Source organism: Globicephala melas, chromosome 5, assembly GCF_963455315.2.
Source record: "Globicephala melas chromosome 5, mGloMel1.2, whole genome shotgun sequence".
NCBI classification, from domain to species: domain Eukaryota; kingdom Metazoa; phylum Chordata; class Mammalia; order Artiodactyla; family Delphinidae; genus Globicephala; species Globicephala melas.
In genome coordinates, this window is record NC_083318.1 from 69156810 (window position 1) to 69171032 (window position 14223).

At 33.4% G+C, this 14223-nt stretch overlaps 1 protein-coding gene across 2 annotated transcripts in view; it reads right to left on the reverse strand.

Moving 5' to 3' along the window:
- Positions 1–14223, reverse strand: part of GABRA2 (gamma-aminobutyric acid type A receptor subunit alpha2) — a 121844-nt gene that overhangs the window by 40367 nt on the left and 67254 nt on the right. For both annotated transcript variants that reach the window (XM_060299292.1, XM_060299291.1), the window contains exons 5-8: positions 11781–12001; positions 9887–9969; positions 5035–5178; positions 3853–4005 (exon numbers count right to left, since the gene is read on the reverse strand). In XM_060299292.1, the coding sequence (XP_060155275.1) occupies positions 3853–4005; positions 5035–5178; positions 9887–9969; positions 11781–12001 (601 nt within the window). The remainder of the gene's footprint in view (positions 1–3852; positions 4006–5034; positions 5179–9886; positions 9970–11780; positions 12002–14223) is intronic.

Genomic DNA, 14223 nt, shown 5'->3' on the forward strand with positions numbered 1-14223 from the left:
ACACACATATACACATACACTCACATGGAATTATATTTATTACAAACGTTACACAGAATAACTTGTAGAGATAATACTAAGAATGCCTTTACCACCTAACTGTTTATATTTACATGACAATATGACTTTTGGGTCCTTAAACCTGTATTGTGAATCATTCATACACAAATGAATTTACACATCCACGTATAGCCTGGATTTTTAACTTTGTATGTGTTATTTTTATAATCAGTCTTTAGAAACTTTTGTACATTTGTTATAGTTGAACCTAGCAGCCTAGATACTAACACATTCTGTTGATTCACTGTTAAATATTTATCCATCTATTTATCTCTCCTTATACTTAGGTAGTCTTCTATTGGTTTTTTTTGAAAACATATTCCTATGATTTATGCTATAAAATCTGTCTTTATTTACCTCAATGCAATATTTTGTTTTCCTTACAACCTTTATTAAGCAAATACTTCATCATTTAATTTTATCTGATATGCTATATATTTATATATAAATTTAGATCTTTCTGGAATATCAACTCTGTCCTAATCATTTCCTTTCTGTTATTAATTATTATGTACTTTTCCCTGAAACTTTATTTTCTGTATTATTTGTGCTCTGAAAATCATGTAACCTTATTTTTCAAGTCATTTGAATGGAAGTTTTGTCATATTTTTAGCCATGTCAGTTTTTTTTGTCTTTGATTCAATAATTTGCAAATTTTGAAATAGATAGCTGAGAAGATTCCTAAATCCTGGGAAATCCTTGGTGTGCTCATCAATTTTTTTTTTAAACTCGTGACTTAAAAATTATTTTACGGAGATGAAATTCACATCATATGCAATGAATTATTTTAAAGTGTACAATTCAGTGGCATTTATGCATTCACAGTGTTCTGCAACCATCATCTCTCTCTAGTTTCAAAACATTTTAATCACCCTAAAACACCCTGTTCTTACTACAAAATCACTTCCCATTTTCCCCTGCATCCATCTACTGGCAACCATTAAACTGCTGCCTGTCTCTCTGGATTTGCCTATTCTGGATAATTCATATGAAAGGAATCATACAATATGTGACCCTTTTCATCTGCCTTCTTTTACTTAGAATGACGTTTTCGAGATTCATACATGTTGTAGCATGTTATCAGTATTTAATCCTTTCTATAGATGAATAATATTCTACTGTAAGTATATACTACATTTTGGTTATCCATTCATCCACAGAAGGATATTTGGGTTGTTTCCATCTTTTGACTATTAGAAATGATGCTGCCATAAATACCTGTGTACAAGTTTCCACGTAAACATGTGTTTTCATTAATCTTAGGTAATACCTAGAAATGGAATTGTTGGATGATATGGTAATTCTGTGTTTAACCTTTTGAGGAACTGGTGTCCACAGAAGCTGTACCATTTTATATTCCCCCAGCAATATGAATGTTTCTATTTCTCCATATTCTCACCAATATTTATGTCCTTTTGTTTTGTTAATTATTTTGGCCATCCTAGTATGCATACAATGTACTTTATTGTGGTTTTGATGTGTGTTTCCTTAATGTACAATGATATACATCATTTCTTGTGCTTGTTGCTATTTGTATATTTTCTTTAGAAAAAAGTCCATTCAAGTTCTTTGCCCATTTTTTAAAATCAGGTTTTTGGTCTTTCTGTCTTTGAGTTTTAAGAGTTCTTTATTTATTCAGGATATTAAACCCTTATCAGATATATAATTTGCAAATATATTCTCCCATGCGTAAGTTGTCTTTTGACATTATTGATAATGTTATTTGAGATACAAAAGTTTTCATTTTAGTGAAATCCAATTTATCTATTTTTTCCTTGTTACTCATGCTTTTGATGTCAAACCTAAGAATACATGGCTAGATCCAAAATCATAAAGATTTATCCTATATTTTCTTCTAATAGTTTTATACTTCTAGATTTTACATTAATGCTTTGTATCCATTTGAGTTAATTGTGATATCTGGAGTGAGGTAGGGGTCCAGCTTCATTCCTTTGCACATGGTGGTCATAGAGCTGTCCCAGCACCATTTGGTGAAGAGACTACTATTTCCCCACAGAATGGTCTTGGCACCCTTGTTGAAAATCCATTGGCCATAGTTGTTTGTTTGTTTGTGGACTCTCAATTTTATTCCATTGGTCTATATGTCCATTCTTATGCCACTACCACACTGTTTTGAATAATGTAGCTTTGTACTAGGTTTTGAAGCTGGGAAGTATGAGTCCAGTGAATTTTTTTTTTCTTTTTCAATATTGTTTTGGCTATTTGGAGCCCCTTGCAATTTCATATGAATTTGAGGATTAGAATTTCTGCAAAAAAAAAAAAAAGCCACTGGATTTTTTACAGGTATTGAATTCAATCTGTAGCTTGTTTTGGGGATAATTCTATCTTAACAGTATTGTCTTCCTCTCAAAAAACATGAGATGTCTTTCCATTTAATTAGGTCTTCTTTAATTTCTTTCAACAAAGTTTTATAGATTTTAGTGGACAAGTCTTTCACCTATGTGGTCAAATTTGTTTCTAGGTATTTTATTATCTTGGATACCATTATAAATGAAATTATTTTTTAAATTTCTTTTCGAATCATTCTTTGCTAGTATTGAGAATAAAATTGAGTTTTCTCCATTGATAATAAGAATAACCAAGAGTTATATAGCACATATTAAATGCCAGGCATTGTTCTAAGAGCTTACACATGTCTATGGTCTCAAAACACTATAGTCTATAAGATAAAGGTACACTATCTTAGCATGGCCTACAAGGACTTCCCATTAGGCCTCAAGCTATACTTCTATCTGTATGTATATCAACTGACACTGAAACAGCTCACTGTCACTGAATACACTATGTTCTTTCATCCTTCAATGTCACTGCACACTTTATCCTTTTTTGGCTAGGATTCTTGTCCCATATCATCTGTCTGGGAAACTCCTACTTATCCTTCAAGAATTAGCTCGAATGTTGACTCAGCTACTTAATCAGTCCTTTTAGGGAGGATCCATGCTCCTGTCTTTTTTAATGGTATATATGTGCCTCTTTTATGATTTCATCTTGTGTTGCCATTATCTTTCCTGCTTATTCTGATGCCCTCCACTGTACAGAGATAGTTGAATGCAAGGACTGTATTTTATATGCTTTTTCACCTTTAGGGCCTGATGCCATATCCAACTTAGTAGATTCTCAATAAAGCTTTCCTAGATGAATGAGTGGACCAAATACACAAAGGTGATCTACTTTGTCACAAAATGTACTCATCCTAGTTCATATATCCAAAAAGCAGTAACCAAATTCCCCTGCATGGTTTAAATCAAGAAAATTAACTTTGTTATTAAACACACTACTGGTAGCGAATGAGGGAGTCTTTTTCTCCCTCTCTTTCCCTTCCTCCCTTATTCTCTCTCACTTAAAGTACTAAGGTCATTTTTGTTCATCTAAAAACCAAACAAAAAAATAAATGAAATGAAATGAAATAAAATAAAATAAAATAAACATGGCTTAGAAATATGGTACTGTTATACTTTACATTAAAACCTCTAAGAATATTCTCCTTATACTAACATGGAAAGAAACGTTGATAACCAAAATGATTTAACAGAAAGAAGACAATGTAATTCAGAAGATTTGAGAACTTCTTACATTCCTTTTTAAGAGTGTGACTCTGACTCTGTATTGTACCTCTCTGAGCCTCAGCTTCCTCATCTATAAGGCAAAACGAATACTCCCTGCTCTGCATACCAGAAACTAATGGGGTGAAGATCAAGAGAGATAATGCTTTTGAAAGAAAGCCATGAAACAAAATGTGCTGCGCAGCAAAGTATGTAGTTATTCACTCACCAAACACAGTTCTTGCAGGCACAGATTCTCTATTAAGCCAGAATGACACTTGGGAGAGAATGACAGTCATGATGCAAGGCAGATATGTCTGAATCACAAAATACCCAATTTTTCTTTTCAAGTGGAAATGAGCTGTCATTACGGTATATTCACCTAGAAGAAAAATTTAAGAAGCTTAAGAAACTGTAATAGTCAATAGTTTGAACATTTTGGAAATGGAAGGGATTAGGCAAAGAACAGTCCCTGATTTAAAAAAGGAAAGAATTTGCCCCATATATGACATGGAAAGTATATAACATTAAAATGCCCACTTAGCATAGCAAGAGTATTTAAAAGAAAATTTTCATATGACCAAAAAATTTGAATGGCATGTGTATCGTGTGGAATTTGTTTTTCTCTCTAGGTCATGCTTACTGACCAAGGGATAGAGGATTCATAAATGCTCTGACCATGGATTATCTTACTTGCTCAGGTTCTCATCCCCTTTGGTCCCAACCTCAAGCCTCTGTTTTGACTGTTTCCAGTCCAGTCCTCTCCGGCTCTTTAAAGTATTGATCTCTGGCCACATCTCCAAGACTGATCTCCTGGCCCAGATTTTCTACTTTTAATCTTGTCACCAATTCTGAATTTATGTGTTAATGTCTGCTCTAATATAGTGGAGTCAGTTCTATCTGATACTCATAGCTACCTTCCTTTCTGCTCTCTGGGTTTTTATCTGCCAGATGTGAGATCATTCGTTCATACAGCTGCTTTTTCTTCGAAAGGGCTTTAGCTTTCCCACACAGACCAATAGTAATTATCCATAATCAAGAGTTGAATAGTCATAGCTTATCCAGAATAGGGGGAAAAGAATTAGAAAGTGAGGGGAATTGTAACACTGTGTGAAGGTAAAATTGGCTTCTCTCAAAAGACACACATGTTTTGAATTGGGAGCATAAGTTAGACTACTGTTTTTTAAATTTTAACGCACACGTTGGTATCTCCTTGAAATCTTGTTAAAATGCAGATTCTGACTTAGTAAGGAGTCAGGCCTGAGATTCTGAATTTCTAAAAAGCTCCCAAGCACAGACTGCTGCTCCTTCTTAGGGCACAAAAGGTTTTAAGCAAACTGACACATTTCCAATGACATTCACCCATTAATCTTCTCAGGAACTAGCTTTTCTTTAGACTCATTTTACTAACCTGTACTGGATTTAATTGTCTCCTTCCCAATTGATTGGCCCAGCAGATCATACTGATTTAACCTAGAGCCATCAGGAGCAACTTGTACAGAATCAGATGCATTGTATGTCCAAATGTAAGTGACCTCCGAGGTTGTATACGCATCTGTAGGAAATCAGGAAAAAAATCTTTTTAAGCATTTTAGTAAGAACTATCAATAACATCCAGCATCAAAGGTCACATATTTCATAGAATTATTGTTTACTATAAAAATTGATATTTTTTAGGGCAAAAAAGTGCCTTTGAAATTTACAACTTCAGTATGAAGGGTGTGAAGCAGACCAAGAGAGACAACCATGACCACAAGAGTATTTTCACTGTAACCACTTTGAGAGATGAAGAGCAAATTTCTCTTTAGAGCCTGCGAAAATCACTGGGCCCTGAGATGGTTAAAACAGCCTCCATATTCGCAAGGTAGTAGATGACGGCATTGCAGTAAACAGGTTATGAATGCCCAAGGCCCATTTAACCAGTTAATTTAGAAATAATAATCACTCACGAAAAACTTATGTCCATGTGAGAATAATGATGACGTGTTTATTTTAGGTATTATTTTTGTAGTTTTGTAGGTTTTTCTTCAAAACGTTCACCTAGTTAAGAATTAAGTGACTTGGGCTTCCCTGGTGGCGCAGTGGTTGAGAGTCCGCCTGCCGATGCAGGGGACACGGGTTCGTGCCCCGGTCCGGGAAGATCCCACATGCCGCGGAGCGGCTGGGCCCGTGAGCCATGGCCGCTGAGCCTGCGCGTCTGGAGCCTGTGCTCCGCAAAGGGAGAGGCCACAGCAGTGAGAGGCCCGCGTACCACAACAACAACAAAAAGAATTAAGTGACTTAACTATCATAGTACAATGCATTTCATTAGAAGAATGAGAATTTTGCAGAATATGCAAAATAATTCAGAATGCTATAGTTTCGCAAGTTGAAAACACTTTTTAAAACCTGTTCATTTTAAAATTAATTAATGCACACAGATCTCACTGAACTATACTTGCATAGCATCCTAATTAAGCTATGGATTGGCAGGAGGAGACAAATCACATACAGACCAAGTATAATTTTCTGATTTATTTGTCCAAGGATACAGAACTAAGCAGAAGTGAGATGACTCTAACGCTGGAAGGCAGGCAGCCTATCTTGTCTCAGTACTTCTCTGGCCCTGGCATTTCCCTTGTGCCTGTAGGGGGAACAGCTGACCTCTCCATGCGGGCAGAGTCTTTCCACAGTTGAATAACCAGACAATTCCAGCTGTACTACTGACCTTTCAAAGAACTTCTTTGCACTTTTGCTCAAGGGAATGTTTAGAAATATTAGTTACTCCTGGTCCTTGAGCAAAACTCAGTATCACAGTCACATTTTCAGTTGAGGGAGAGAAAGAACCAGCAATATCTCTGCCTCTAGCTCTCCAGGACACTGGAAAAGCTCATTTACCTGCCATCTAATAGGTTTTTCTAGGTTAATACCATTGTTCCGGGGTGGTTCTGGTACTTACCTTGATCTAAAGTCTGTGATCACAAATCCATTCCCACTTAAGCATTAGTTACAATAAAGTGAATGCTGTGTCTTATTCACTGTGTGATCTTTTAATGACATACTACAGCGTTGTCTGGTTTTCAGAATGTTACTAGTAAATGTTAATATCAGTGAAATACATGTATACACCTACATCCACAAATAATTATATTATGTGAAACAATTTTTGAAATAGCATTCTAAAAAAGGATGTATGTATGTATATCATTATACATACTTTATATCATTATATGTATATATATATATGTATTTGTTTTAATAGCAGATCTATTCCTACAGCTTGCATATGAATGAATTCAGTTACCTTAAGGTCTAAATTTTTATTAATTAATTTCAATTAGTTAATCATTGATGATTCTGCTGTTACGTATAAATAAGTAACATTAGTAATGTGTATAACTAGCAATGCATTTGCAGATCATCAAGTGGCCTTCTCTTCAATAAAATTTCAAATGACACGGAATTTAATAAACCAAAAAGACATCACACGCTCCAGTTCATATTAGAAGGCCTCAGAGTACTCAGTAGTTGTGGATCTTAATAAATTATGAGGTTTTATTTTAAGCAATTATAATAATTCTACTTTTGAATTTTGACATTTACCTTTAAACATAAATAAGAGAAGATGAAACTCTACAAACATAGGTTACATTTTAAAGAAACTAGTAAGAGACTAATGGGAGGGACTCTATCTTACTCATATCTATACGTCTTGCACCTGGCACAATGCCTGTCACGAGGAAAATGTTCTCACTTCATTCTTGCTAGATTAATCAATAAACTCATAATATTTTAATTCTGTTATTTACTGTTATGAAAGATGGAAATCTGGATAGAAGCCTAAGAATATGTTAAAGAAAATGACTGATCCTGCCCATGTCTTTTATAAAAAAGCAATTATTTACTTTCATTTTTTAGGCAGGAATGTTTTTTAGATTGGGGGTCTGATGAGAGAAGAGAGAGCAGAAAGTTATGTAATGCAGATTAGAGGCATTTCCTGGCCTACCAACACACATATAAACTTGGAGACCATTGTGATTTTTCAGTGAAGTATAAAAGGAGAGACAGACAAATTTCTTTATAAATTCCATATCTAGATTAGGTTTCCATTAAATAATTTTATTTAATTTTATGCAGTAATCCATTTTGAGTCCTAATCTGCATTAAACATCAAATGCATACTGACCGATTCTTAATATTTGATAACCAAAACGATCCCCAAATCATTTTTATCCAAAAAGAAAATTTATAATTTCTTTTGGGATAATGTCCAGAATACTCTTAGATTTCCATTCAGGAAGTTTTAAATCAAATTAAATAGCAAGGAATTATATAAAGATGTGAGGCAACGGGAATAACGCAAAACGAAACTGAATTCAAAATTTAAATTAGTAGAAAAGATGCTTCTTTTATTTGAGAACAATGATAAAAAGTTCCAGAAATTCTATCATTTGTGGGGACACAAGGGAGTTTTTTAAATAAGTGAGGAGTAAATGAAGAAAAAGTCATGTCTGCTTCCGCTAAAATTTGTTATGCCAGCATTTTAAGTTTTAGGTTGGCTTGTTAGTCTATACACCATGCTCGTGTCCATACTGTTAACACTATGTCTCAAGTACCTACTATTGGCAAGGATAAATAAAAGAATATACAACTTTTTTACTCAATGTGTCAGAAAATAAATATGGAGAAAACTAAAAATAATTACTTCAATAGAAAATGCCTAACAGTAAGCTCTGTGTGTTGCCTGCAACACTTCTAGATACAGAAAACCATATTCTCAAATGTACAATATTACACTACTCTGAAGATGCACTCTAAGGGATTTTAAAATTTCATTTAAAATATTTTCAGGTGTATTTATTTCAAATTCAGAATTGAGACATCATACGTCATTTATATTTGGTATCTTAATGGCCCTAACTTGTCCACTGAAAAATGCCTTTCCTTCTTAGACCATAACTGCATCTTGAATAAATCCTTTCTTTGGTATGAAGTCTTTTCAGTTTTCTATTTAATGCCATTTATGCAATGCAAATGAGTTTTTCTGTGCTGCATCTGCTGCAGTTTTTCCAGCATCATGTTTACTTTGTATAACAAGATTGACTATCTTAAATAATCTTCGAAAAAGTGCCAGTATCGAAGTGATAGTTTCCGTGAAAAGAAAAAAGGTTTATTGTTAAACAAAGGGCAGATTCTCAAAGAAAATAGAGAGCTGACACCTTTCGTAAGATTGAACAGAGCAAACAAGATTGAACTTCTCATTCCACAAAACTATGGCCATCAATAAAATTAGAGGGTTTTGCATTCATATTAGCCACCATTCTTCTCTTTTCTTTCACTTGATACAGTCTGTGGGGAGAAGGCATATTATTCAGTCATACATATGTGTATCAGGTGAGAGAACTGCATTTCTATGCAAGAGACTGAAAAGTCAAAACTGCCCAGAATGGACAAAGATGGAGGTGCCAGAAAGAGCAAAGGTTTCTGAAAAGGTCAGGCTATGGAACACACTCACAAAAGAGAGAAGCTGCTTAGCTGTGTCCATGAATTTATCCTGAGCCTGCCCTGAATGCCTTGTGGGCCTAGGGAGATGATTTGACCTTCCCTCTTTTCAATTATTCTGGGAGAGCTAATGCTTCTGCTTGACATATAAGATACAACCTCAGTGACCTAAAGAACAGCCAAACGCACAGAGCCTTTTCTGAAATATTTTATGTACACAGAAAGTGCCCACATGTAGCAATCGAGTTACATCATCTCCTTCAAATTTATTTTAGAAACTTTCCTTCCATTATTAGAGAGTAGAAAGGTAATTAGAGATCCAGCTTTTTTTTTTTACCTATTCTCTGTTGCCATTTGCAACAGGTTGATCACTACTTTAACAAATAGAATCTATCCTTAACATTTCATTCTTAGTTGGAAAAAAAAGCCATTTATTTAGCATTTTTAATGGGTTAGCACTTGAAAAAGAAGGTAAATGACATAGTCCTGACCTTCAAGGAGCTCCCAGTCTACTTTTTCACATTGATAAAAACACAGGGTGTTCTTTATTAGCAGTAAAGCAAATGACAATTAAACACAATGATTAAGATATGATATTTGAGAGTACAATAGGGCTAGCCAATTGATTACTTGAGGGAAATCAGTATGTTTTTTATTTCTGCATCTTATTGGGCAAGTATTAAGCATCCCATCATATGAGAAGAAAGTATACAATTAAGTTGTGCTGCTGCCTATCCCTGATTTTATTGACCCAAAACATGTACCTTCATCCCCATACTTACAGCTGCCAAATTTCAGAGGACATGAGTGGGCATCCATTGGAAAATCCTCCAAGTGCATTGGACACTCAGCTTGAACTGTAAGCCTAAAAGTCAAAATTCCACTCTTTGTTTACGTAAATTTGCAAGTCAAGATAAATCACTGCTTATTGTGGTCAACAGAATTAATGATGAGGTAGGACCCTCATTAGGGCATCTGATTAGGCTAATTCACATTTAAATATGCTTTTGTTCTTTCCCATTTAGGCGATCCTTCAGAAGACATTTGCACCTACACAATCTGAGCTCAAGTAACAATATTTATTTAAAAATATACTTTAAGCATTTTGTACTATATGGTTAGTTAAGAAGAAGTTATGTACACATTTTTGAAGGTTATTTTCCCATTAACTTCAGCATTAACATTTGAAATCTTGAAGAAAAAAATGAAAAACAAACCTCTGTCATAAAAAGAATGCTATTTTCTCCCAACATTCCATCAATAACCATATAGCAAAATTGATATAGGAATTCAATAATGCCTCAGAGTAGCACCCTTCAAAATTATGTAAATTGTAAATGAATATCATATACTGTATATAGACACATATATATAAATATAGACATAGTTACATATGTAGATATATCTCCTATAAATATCTTGTTGAGACTAGACTATTCAAATTACAGACACAGGTTATGAATGTTAAAGAAATATTTTTTTGTATATACGTGATCACATTAAAGAGTAATCATAGCAAATTTGTTTTAAAGAAAATTATCTACTATTCCATTTCAGACAAAGGTAAATTATATAAAATAGGGAGTAAAGTGAACTTACAGAAGAATCTCTGACAATGAGCAAAACAAATGTAACCAACAATTTAATTATAGCTTATATACTTCCAAGAGAGTATTTAAGTAGAACCCTACACAATATTTTTCCAAACCCCAAATTTCCAATCATTGTCTTAATTCACAGGACTAATTAGCGTGTAAAATCAAGGGGGATACGGCATCAATATTGCAAGATTCAGAGAGAGAAGCAGAAAGAATAGCTAACTTCCATTTTAGGCAATGGTCATTTAGCAATGAGAACTTAAGAGTTTTCTTCTTTAAAGATCAAGACTGTATTATTGTCCCTTCTTAAATAACTTTCACAACTGAAATCCAACACTTAACATTTCATATGAAATAATACATCAAATGCTTCGAATACGCATCTGTCTATATACAATGCTGATGAAAGTTATCTATGTTTTAAAGTCTTTATCAAACATTTACCTTTTAGATTATACACCATTTTATTAGATTTGTGATTGTTTTCTTTGTTACATAATATAAGTAACTTATTTTAAAAAGAGTAATTCATGAAAAGAGTTCAAATGGAACAGTGATTAGAGTCAACAACTGTATATTTCTTTTGATAATTTTTTAAGATTGAATCATCTGAACTTGATGTCACATGATATCACTGAGGTTATAAAAGTATTTTTCTCCCTTCATAAGAAGGATTAAAATATTAAATTAAGTGAAACTTGCTTAAAAATCACTTAAAAATTTGATGGGATATTTCATGAGATATTAAAAATAAAATTATGTGCTTGTATAAAGAAAAATTTAAATCATACTATTAAAGTTGTATGTAACTAAAATATAGTATGAAAAGTAAACTGCCAAAAAAAAATCAATTCTTAACAGCTAAGGCAATTTTTAAGCCTTAACACTCTAAGATGAGTGTCAAACTCATAACCTTTATTTTTTAAATATCAAAGCATTTATAAAGTATATTCTGGTTACCTCAATAATCTGTTATGAAAATGTTCAACTTGCTAATACTTGACAGCTAAGTTGGCTGGTTGGTTAATACACAGATTCCTCAGTATTTAATGGCAACATATCAAACCTGAACACATACCTCATTGTGTATAGCAGAGTCCCATCATCCTGGATTCGAAGAAGCTTGTTTGGCATTGTCATATTATGTGCTACTGATTTTTTCCCGTTGTGGAAGAAGGTATCTGGTGTCCAGATTTTGCTGGCCATTAAATTGTTAAGTCGAAGGATGTTCATAGGACCTTTAAATTTTAACCGTTCATCTTTCCATTTTTGTCGAAAGAAAACATCTATTGTATATTCCTGAAATACAAAATAGAATTATTTTGAAAATAATAAATGTTTTAAATACAAAGACACTATAAAATTTCAACAAAAGTAATAATATAAATAGTTTAAAAAGAGAGAAAGCTATTTTGAGAAGTGAATTTTGAAAGATCATTCCTTTATCTTATCAATAAATGTTGCCACTTACAATGGGATAAAGCATGTGTATTTGCACAATTAGCTACATATTATTATGAAAAGAAAATAATAAATTTACTTTCTCTGGTGTCTTTCAGTTGAACAAGGTCTTAGGCAAACTGCTTTACTACATTGTATAGTTTAGAACCACTCGGAAAGGGGGCATGCTTTGGCCGGGTCTGGGTGGATTGTCCCAAATCATTCATCTCAAGAATGAGTAAGGAGGCAAGCAGGCAGCCTGATTCTCAGTAGAAAAAAAAGAAGAAAGGAAAAGAAACAACTATTAAATACACACACTGTGGGATCTATATGACATCTCCTGTTGCCAAAGAAACTATAAAAAAAAATCTTATTGCTTTCTTAATCCTAAAAAAATGGTGAGATGTCATACTGTTAACAAGAATGTATTGGGGAAGATGATTTCAATAAAGTTTATTTAATGAAATTGTAATAAAATACTTTGAAAAGGTATTAGAATACTTAAAATATGAATATTTTGCAAACAAACACCCTCAGGTTAAAATGTACTTTTAAATATTCATACAGACCAGCTAGTGATCAATTCCCCTATTATCATCCTCCAATACGTTAAAAGTTGGTTTATTCAATCTCTCTGTCTCTCACCCTCTCTCTCTCTCTTTTCTCGTTCCCCACCTCCCCTCTTTTTTCATTTTCTCTCTGTCTTAGGATAAGAGGATGTATACATTTTAGATGAGATATACAATTCACAATTATGATCGATACTGACAATTTTTCAGTATTAAAAATTTTGGTCAGTGTATGTTTGTGCAGACATTTCCATGATAAATAACTAAAATGTTCATTTATGCACCTGAGATTGGAAATTCAGAAACTGTCCTTTGTGCATAAAGCCATAACCATCACATGTTTGAAAATAAACAACTTAGCAACTGGCAATTTCACTCAACTAAAATTATGTGTTTAAAAAAGGACATTAAAAAGGCCACATACTTATGACAATAACAAATCATTTATACAAACCTTACTCAAGTAAATGAAAGTAAAAGATTCCCAGGGATCACTCAAAAGTTGAATGGATGAAGATAACAAGAAATGGCCACAGGTAATGACATATGGACAGGAAGTAAAGAGTGGCTCTGGGCTCCTAACCCTTAGAAGAAAATATCATCGTCTAATCCACCCTCACTCTCTGTGGTTTAGTCATTGTTTTTAAGTTCAATTCTATATAAGTGTAACTCAATTTTTAAAAAGAAGCTGGATTAAGAGATGAGTTTTTGCTATCTGACAAATTTTTATGCAAATGTTTCTTCCAACTGTGGTTCTCCCAAATCCAAGCCTGATGTGAACACATTGGACATTTGCTTGTTCAGGCACACTGAATATATTTTACAACTTTCTGTAAAACTTCAAATTCAATTTTTCCATTTCTATAAAATTGTGAGATGTTTTATCTGTTTTCAAAAGCTCTTGCTATAGGAGCAAATATTTCAAAAGCTCTTGCTATAGGAGCAAATATTTCATTGTGCATTATTTTACTTAGTCTTCAGAGACATAAGAGAGTGTAAAGAATACTACAAACACTTTGTAACCATCACCAGCAAGAATCACAAATATTATTGAAGCATTCTCTCTCCTGTGTATCCCTCCTCAATCACATTCCCCTACTCTATGAGGAAGTAATCATCTTGAATTTGGTGTTTATCATTCCCATACATGGGCTTATGTATTTACTATATAAATGTATGTGTTCTGTGTCACATTTTTAACATTTCTATAAATGAGATCATACTGTGTATACTTTTCTGACAGATTTTTTTTAGTTACATTGTTGAGATTTATTCATAGCAATATATGTAGTACTTTGGTTCATTTTCATTGCTACCTAGCATTACCTTGTAAGAACGTTTTACAGTATTCCTCCTTTTTCCATGTTCTTTAATATTTTTTCTATTTCCTTTGTCACTATTGTAAGCAATACTGTTATGAACATTATCAAACAATGCTTTCAGGTGTAAGAGTTACTTTAGACCAGAGGTCGGCAAACTTTTTCCATCAGGGGCCAGTTAGTAAGTGTTCTA